At 45.6% G+C, this 9258-nt stretch overlaps 1 protein-coding gene across 1 annotated transcript in view; it reads right to left on the reverse strand.

Annotated features, from left to right (window-relative positions):
• Positions 1–3237, reverse strand: part of LOC111976870 (cadherin-4-like) — a 614552-nt gene extending 611315 nt beyond the window's left edge. The window contains exons 1-2 of the mRNA XM_070447844.1: positions 2991–3237; positions 732–843 (exon numbers count right to left, since the gene is read on the reverse strand). Of these exons, the coding sequence (XP_070303945.1) occupies positions 732–843; positions 2991–3047 (169 nt within the window). The 5' untranslated portion in view covers positions 3048–3237. The remainder of the gene's footprint in view (positions 1–731; positions 844–2990) is intronic.
• Between the last annotated feature and the right edge of the window lie 6021 nt (positions 3238–9258).

The raw sequence follows: 9258 nt of genomic DNA on the forward strand, positions 1-9258 counted from the left end.
TGATGGGGGTGGTGGTGATGGGGGTGGTGGTGATGGTGTTGGAGAAGGTGGTGGTGATGGTGGATGATGCACATCACCAACGTGATCATCTGCATTAAATGTCCTCACAAAAGTGAGCTAGAGGGGGGTATTGTGTTTGAATGTTCAAAAGTAAACACTACAGCAGTGAAAAAGTGATATTTGTTTCAATTAATTGAAAGACAACCAGAGAAGAACAAGAGAAGATTAAAGGTGTTTTCATTTGCTAAAGCAGTGTTGAGCCCAGCATTGCAAAAGTGATACACTGACATACACTGACCCTGCAGCTCCAGAAAATAACAACTGCACAAAGCACACTATAGCCTTCTGCAACGGATCCTGTGTGTGTATGTGTGTAGGCGTGTGGGTGTGCGTATGCGCATGTGTGTGGCCATATGCGTGCAATGCATGTGAATGTATTTTTATAAATGTTGAAATAATGTAAAAATGCGTGTAACAACGTAATCAACCTCAAATAAAAAGCAATTAAAATCCCTGCACATCTGCACACACAACCTCCACCACTGCAAGCCTTGATGGAGGGAGGCATGCTCTGTCTCGGAAAGTGAGTCGACCTCACGAGGCACCACAAGAAACGAAGCAAATGCCATTATCCAGATTTCCTTTCACTGTCATTAAAGCGGGGAGCAGCTTGTGCGCTCGCCTTCCGCTCTCTCCTCTGAAAGAGAGAAGTGAAAAGTTAAAGAACTTACCTTGAAGTATGCTCCGGCCTTGCAGTACATCCCTTGAAATAAGCACGTAGTAAAAACTTTGTGAGAAGCCGGGTCTGCAGGGGGCTTTGGACACGAGCTTTCCATTAGTCCCCTGGGAGAGAAAAGAGAATACATTGTTGGTGAGACATCTAGAAACATGGAATCCATGGATTCAGTTGCTTCTCTGACCCTGAAAGCTGAAGGAAAGTGCTTATGTCTTGGCAGCAGCTATACAGGAGAGATAGAGATTACCATGGCTCCCCTTCCACCACTGGGCTTGTGAATGTGATCTATCTGCTGCCGGGGCATTCAGGTGAAATAAATACACAGTTGTTCGGCAGTAAATATCAAGATAACATAACACTTTTCAAATAATCAGAAGAGAACGAGGCTTGTTTGACCTAACACTCTCCCCATTGTTCATTACAGTCTGGAAATAGGACAGGGGGAACAGACATAACAGATATGGGCACTCAAGGGATTTGGAGTGTGTGGACGACACGGTTGCACACATGCACGGGTACGCACGCACGCACGCACGCACGCACGCACGCACGCACACACACACACCACACACACACACACACACACACACACACACACACACACACACACACACACACACACACACACACACCTAATTACCACAACAAAGATATTCCCTTGGTGGCTGCAGAGCTGATCCACCCTGCTCCAGATCTCCCTCCACCACCATCAAGGAGTCTGTATGGTGGGACTCTGAGCCCTATTCAATCCAAATCAGGGATCAGTTTTGATTAACAACTTTATAGACAAATTCCAGTGCAGCATTAAAGCAAGTTGGATTGAATGTGCAGCTGAGTATTTTTGTTACACATTTTAAATGTGCTTTTAATTAATTAAACACTAATTCAACATACATTTGTCCAATACATGAAAGTTGTTTTTATTTATCCCGTAGACCCGGTAGACTGAGTACTGGCAGGTGTGGTTTGGTAGGGTCCTCACTACAGGGGGCAGTGGAGGTATCTACTGGAAGCAGGTGGAAGCTTATCTGATATGAATTTTCTCTCCACTAACTGGGAATGACACTCAAACTGCCAGAGGGCACAGAGAATTTAATGAGGGCTCATTGTGTGGGATAAATAATGCTGCCTCCACASGCACACAGACGACACACACACACCAGTTGAGTGTGTGTGTGCGTGAGTGATGTGCGTGTGTGTGATACACGTTAGTTACAGTGGAAAGCTTCAGCTCCATTTAAATAACTTTAGAGCTGTACTATGGTGATATCCATACCACACATCTGTCACTCCTGGTAGCCTAATGACGATGATAATTCAAGCGTACCATTGAAATGCCAATGCATCTATCATTTTCCAACAATGCGGAATCCAGGCGACCCTAGATCACGCCACTGGGCTAGAGGAGGCAGACTGCATGTTATGTGTGGGGAAGACAAAACCCGACTGCGCCCTACTATACGCCGGCAACACCAAGCAAGTTTGGAACACCAAAACGGTCCCTCTTACTGGATTGCGGAGAATGTAATTAGTTTTTGACGTATAGCAAATTAAACATTCGCCTTTTTATACTTTAATGCTATATTTGGAGCTGGACATAGGACATAAGTAAAATATTTTTTTCAATAAAGTTGGCTCATATAACAAACGAGTTAAGGATAGGAAAATCCTATAGCCTAAGTAGCTAACTAGTTGCATTAGCGAGTGGCATTTGTGAGGTGTGGAGGTAACGTTAGACTAACAGCTTCGTTAAAATAAGGAAATAAAAAACACAGCATTTCGCACCATTATCACTCGCTCAATGAATATCAAGGAAATTAACAAGATAATACATAGCCCATGTGAGGGTATCTAGCGCACGGCATCAATTCAGTCAGAATTTGATTGAGGGGTAAAGCGGTGGTGAGAATATTCATAAATCATTTCCTCCAGCATACGCTATACACTATACATTATTTGTGCTAGGCTAATACGAAATGCTTTGAGACCAGGTTGAGTGTTGTGTGAGAAAACGAAAGACAGTTCTCATTCAATGGCAGATCTTGTTGGGGAATAATATTAAATATAAAGGCTGACGCTGCGCTTCGAAAAGAAAGCTCTTGTGTTGGAGAACAAGTCAGTCGAAATAGAATAAACAAGTTCAGGATCAACCCAACACATTTAAACTGTCTCTAAAAATGTGCGCTCTGTTACACTGTGAGCAGCATAGGAGCGCAACACTTCCATAATGTTATAGTAAAATGGGAAATCTCACCCAAAACGTGGCCAGTTGTAAGGCTGCTGTCAGCATGAGAATGGAGACAGTTTTCATCGTTGCAAGCAAGCGGAGGCTGCTTGAGCTGGAAAAGGCTCGTATTTCTTCTCTGGTAATTGTATAATTTCCCCGCCTTGTGATAGCTGGTTTGTTCCCCCTGTGCTCCGCGCTTCCAGTGGTAAGCTCTTCAGAAGTAGAAAGCCCGTCCCTACTTCCCTCGCTCTCTCATCTGCAGGTGAAGAGCGTTGCTCAGCTCAGCACCAAAGAGCAAAGGCATCGTAGCCAGCGTCACTCCAACCCCTCCTCTCGCCCGGCGCCGGAGAATCCCACTTAAAGACACACAGTGGAGTGGTAGTTAAATCAAGCTACCTGATTCACTGGCTTCCGCTATTGCCCTAACGTTGGATGAGAGTTTCCACTAATTACCGTAAAGGGGACACACAAGTGATTTTCGTAGCAGGTTAGGAGAGCATGTTCGCTAACCCTAACCATTTTCCTAACCTTTTACTCAGTTTCCTAACCTGCTGCGTAAATTCTAACCTGAAAGTCACTTCGGTAGCGAAGTGGCGTGAAAATAGTTTTTCAGTCTGTAAAGGGTGAGGTAAGCTATTCATATTTATTATTCCAGTGCTAATCTATCGCAATTCTCCACTTGCATCATGTGTGTGTGTGATATGTAATAAATAGGTAGTTACGGTAATAATATAAAATGTTGAGACTCTAACAAACCATCACAGTCAACCATATTCATTGAAATGGTAATGGTACAGATATCATATCATGCACTGTGTCCACTACTATCCGTGTGTATTGGTGTTCTCAACATTCTCCTAACGTGGCATCTACCATAAAATGCCTTAGCTAGCCACTTAGGTCTGTGGGCCACTAACCACGGAGACGTTGAGCTCTCTCTGATTGACAGCTCTCTCTCCATATCGGAAAGGTGCAGGGCTGTGAGCCAATGGGTTAATCCCATCAAAAGCAGAATGGGTGTGTGTGAACCAACGCCTGCTCATTTCCCCCTCCTGACAAGCAGGCGTTTTACCACCTCTCCCTCTCATCTAAATCCTCTGGTGCTGGGGATGAGCTATGACACTTATATCACTGGGCCCTTTTACTATCTGCTGGTGGTGTGGTTGGGATTGGGTCCTGTCCTGTTAGATGCCTTGATTGACAGACTTGGTTGCTGGTCCTGTTAGATGCCTTGATTGACAGACTTGGTTGCTGAGCTCTGTGTGTGACCGACATGCTATGGAACCAGGGTTGTCTGCTTTCAAGACTGTGTTAGCTGATGCCTAGGCATTGGCTGAGGGAGCTAATGCAACTATTTAGGTCTCAAGTACACTCACCAAGATGGAGATGCATCACTTATCAAGTTCTGTTAGGATTTGATTTGATTTGAAAGCCAGTCACTGACATCCAGCAGAAGCTGTTTTCTCCTCACAAACAACCCTTACCTGCTTAACTCCCTACTTTACTGATCACGGCTGGGGTGGTTTATTATGTCACCTTATATTATTCAAAATACTCCAGTAATCTCCTGGTAAACACGGAGACAGCCTGGGACTAATGGCAGAATGAGAGAGTAGTGGAGACAGGAGGCATTGCTCTCAGACCTCAGTAAGCACTTTCTCAGGGGCCGAGTCGCCCCAGCTTTACTCATAGTAATGATGCTTTCATTACCCAGGCCGCCATTGGGATGCTAGACATGTCCCACACACACACACACACACACACACACACACACACACACACACACACACACACACACACACACACAACACACACACACACACACACACACACACACACACACACACACAACATAGACATAGACATAGACATACACATTCACATACACACACACACAAACACCTAGCTGGAATTGACTGATTAGGCAGCAATTCTGTACCCCCCTTGCGTCTCTCTCTCCACTCAGCTTGGAGCACATTAAGCAAATTACAGCCAAAACAAGAGACAACAAAAAGATAATGTGCTCCTACTTTTGTAAAAGTAGGCTTTTACAAAAGGTAGATTTCTGATTTTAAAAACTACTGTGCTGCCAAATTTTTCTCTCTTCCGTTTCTCTCTCTCTCGTTCTCTCGCTCACTCTTAAATTCTGCCATTAGCTCCTGCTGTAGTTCTCCACTGATCCCTCCACAGTATCTGTTAATAGGGAGAGCAAACAAAAGAAAACAGCCCCGTCACGGACCAGGATGTCTTGCTCCCAGACAGACGAAACAACTTCTTTGCCAGCTTTGAGGACAATACAGTGCCACTGACACGGCCCTCTACCAAAACCTGCGGACTCTCCTTCACTAGCCAACGTGAGTAAAACATTAACGTGTTAACCCTCGCAAGGCTGCAGGCCCAGACGGATCCCAGCCCGTCCTCAGAGCATGCGCAGACCAGCTGGTCTGGTGTGTTTACGGACATATTCAATCAATCCTTATTCCAGTCTGCTGTTCCCACATGCTTCAAAGAGGCCACATTGTTCCTGTTCCCAAGAAAGCTAAGGTAACTGAGCTAAACGACTACCACCTCGTAGTACTCACTTCCGTCATCATGAAGTGCTTTGAGAGACTAGTCAAGGACCATATCACTCCACCTACCTGACACCCTAGACCCACTCCAATTTGCTTACCGCCCCAATAGGTCCACCGACGACGCAATTGCAACCACACTGCACACTGCCCTAACCCATCTGGACAAGAGGAATACCTATGTGAGAATGCTGTTCATCGACTACAGCTCAGCATTTAACACCATAGTACCCTCCAAACTTGTCATCAAGCTCGAGACCCTGGGTCTCAACCCCGCCTGTGCAACTGGGTACGTAGGACTTCCTGACGGGCCGCCCCAGGTGGTGGGGTAGGTAACAACATCTCCACCCCGCTGATCCTCAACACTGGGGCCCCACAAGGGTGCGTTCTGAGCACTCTCCTGTACTCCCTGTTCACCCACGACTGCATGGCCATGCACGCCTCCAACTCAATCATCAAGTTTGCAGACGACACTACAGTGGTAGGCTTGATTACCAACAACGAGGAGACAGCCTACAGGGAGGAGGTGAGGGCCCTCGGAGTGTGGTGTCAGAAAAATAACACTCAACGTCAAACAAAACAAAGGAGATGATCGTGGACTTCAGGAAACAGCAGAGGGAGCACCCCCTATCACATCGACGGGACAGTAGTGGAGAGGGTAGTAAGTTTTAAGTTCCTCGGCATACACATCACGGACAAACTGAATTGGTCCACCCACACAGACAGCGTGGTGAAGAAGGCGCAGCAACGCCTCTTCAACCTCAGGAGGCTGAAAGAATTCGGCTGTCACCAAAAGCACTCCAAACTTTTACAGATGCACAATCGAGAGCATCCTGTCGGGCTGTATCACCGCTGGTACGGCAACTGCTCCGCCCACAACCGTAAGGCTCTCCAGAGGGTAGTGGGGTCTGCACAACGCATCACCGGGGGTAAACTACCTGCCCTCTGGGACACCTACACCACCCGATGTCACAGGAAGGCCATAAACATCATCAAGGACAACAACCACCCGAGCCACTGCCTGTTCACCCCGCTATCATCCAGAAGCGAGGTCAGTACAGGTCATCAAAGCAGGGACCGAGAGACTGAAAAACAGCTTCTATCTCAAGGCCATCAGACTGTTAAACAGCCATCACAAACATTGAGTGGCTGCTGCCAACATACTGACTCAACTCCAGCCACTTTAATAATGGAAAATGTATGTAAAAAATGTATCACTAGCCACTTTAAAAAATGCCACTTAATATAATGTTAGATACCCTACATTACTCATCTCATATGTATATACTGTACTCTATACCATCTACTGCATCTTGCCATCTTTATGTAATACATGTATCACTAAATCAAATCAATGTATTTATATAGCCCTTCTTACATCAGCTGATAGCTCAAAGTGCTGTACAGAAACCGAGCGTAAAACCCCAAACAGCAAGCAATGCTGGTGTAGTAGCACGGTGGCTAGGAAAAACTCCCTAGAAAGGCCAAAACCTAGGAAGAAACCTAGAGATGAACCAGGCTATGAGGGGTGGCCAGTCCTCTTCTGGCTGTGCCGGGTGGAGATTATAACAGAACATGGCCAAGATGTTCAAATGTTCATAAATGACCAGCATGGTCAAATAATAATAATCACAGTAGTTGTCGAGGGTGCAGCAAGTCAGCTCCTCAGGAGTAATGTCAGTTGGCTTTTCATAGCCGATCATTAAGAGTATCTCTACCGTCCTGCTGTCTCTAGAGATGTGAAAACAGCAGGTCTGGGACAGGTAGCACGTCGCGTGAACAGGTCAGGGTTCCATAGCCGCAGGCAGAACAGTTGAAACTGGAGCAGCAGCACGGCCAGGTGGACTGGGAACAGCAAGGAGTCATCATACCAGGTAGTCCTGAGGCATGGTCCTAGGGCCAGGTCCTCCGAGGGAGAGAAAGAAAGAGAGAAAGAGAGAATTAGAGAGAGCATACTTAAATTCACACAGGACACCGGATAAGACAGGAGAAGTTACTCCAGGTATAACAGACTGACCTAGCACTCCGACATATAAACTACTGCAGCATAAATAATGGAGGCTGAGACAGGAGGGGTCAGGAGACACAGTGGCCCCATCCGATGATACCCCCGGACAGGGCAACAGGCAGGATATAACCCCACCAACTTTGCCAAAGTACAGCCCCACACCACTAGAGGGATATCTTCAACCACCAACTTACCATCCTGAGACAAGGCCGAGTATAGCCCACAAAAATCTCCGCCACAGCACAACCAAGGGGGGCGCCAACCCAGACAGGAAGATCACGTCAGTGACTCAACCCACTCAAGTGACGCCACCCCTCCTAGCGACGGCATGGAAGAGCACCAGTAAGCCACTTAAAACAATGCCACTTAATATAATGTTTACATACCCTACATTACTCATCTCATATGTATATACTGTTCTCGATACCATCTACTGCATCTCGCCTATGCTGTTCTGTACCATCGCTCATTCATATATTTTTGTACATATTCTTCATCCCTTTCTACTTGTGTGTCAAAGGTAGTTGTTGTGAATTGTTTGTTAGATTACTCGTACTGCATGTCGGAACTAGAAGCACAAACATTTGCTAAACTCGCATTAACATCTGCTAACCATGTGTATGTGACAAATAAAATGTGATTTGATTTGATTTAGACTGGTGGAAATCTGTCCTTTAGTCTGATGAGTCCAAATTTGAGATTTTGCGTTCCAACCGCCGTGTCTTTGTGAGACGCAGAGTAGGTGAACAGATTATTTCGAATTCAAGGCACACTTAACCAGCATGGCTACCACAGCATTCTGCAGCGATACGCCATCCCATCTGGTTTGCACTTAGTGGGACTATCAGTTGTTTTTCAACAGGACAATGACCCACCACACCTCCAGGCTGTGTAAGAGCTATTTTACCAAGAAGGAGAGTGATGGAGGGCTGCATCAGATGACCTGGCCTCTACAATCACCCAACCTCAACCCAATTTAGATTTTTTGGGGGATGAGTAGGTGTGCAGAGTGAAGGAAAAGCAGCCAATAAGTGCTCAGCACATGTGGGAACTCCTTCAAAACTGTTGGAAAAACATTTCAGGTGAAGCTGGTTGAGAGAATGCCAAGAGTGTGCAAGGCTGTCATCAAGGCAAAGGCTGACTACTTTGAAGAATCTGAAATCTATTATTTCATAGTTTTGATGTCTTCACTATGATTCTACAATGTAGAAAATAGTACAAATAAAGAAAAACCCTTGAGTGAGTAGATGTGTCCAAACGTTTGACTGGTACTATACCTACAGCGTGTTTGGAAAGTATTCAGACCCCTTGACTTTTTCCACATTTTGTTACGTTACAGACTTATTCTAAAATTGATCAAATTGATCAATCTACACACAATCTTCCGTAATGATGAAGCAAAAACAGGTTTTTAGACATTTTTGAAAATGTATAAAAAATATAAACTGAAATATCACATTTACATGAGTTTTCAGATCCTTTACTCAGTACTCTTCTTGGGTATGACGCTACAAGCTTGGCACACCTTTATTTGGAGAGTCTCTCCCATTCTTCTCTGCAAATTCTCTTCAAGCTCTGTCAGGTTGGAAGGGGAGCGTCGCTGCACAGCTATTTTCAGGTCTCTCCAGAGATGTTTGAACGGTTTCAAGTCTGGGCTCTGGCTGGGCCACTCAAGGGCATTCAGAGACACTTGTCCCGAAGCCACTCCTGTGTTGTC

This window comes from Salvelinus sp. IW2-2015, linkage group LG17, assembly GCF_002910315.2.
Source record: "Salvelinus sp. IW2-2015 linkage group LG17, ASM291031v2, whole genome shotgun sequence".
NCBI lineage: Eukaryota > Metazoa > Chordata > Actinopteri > Salmoniformes > Salmonidae > Salvelinus > Salvelinus sp. IW2-2015.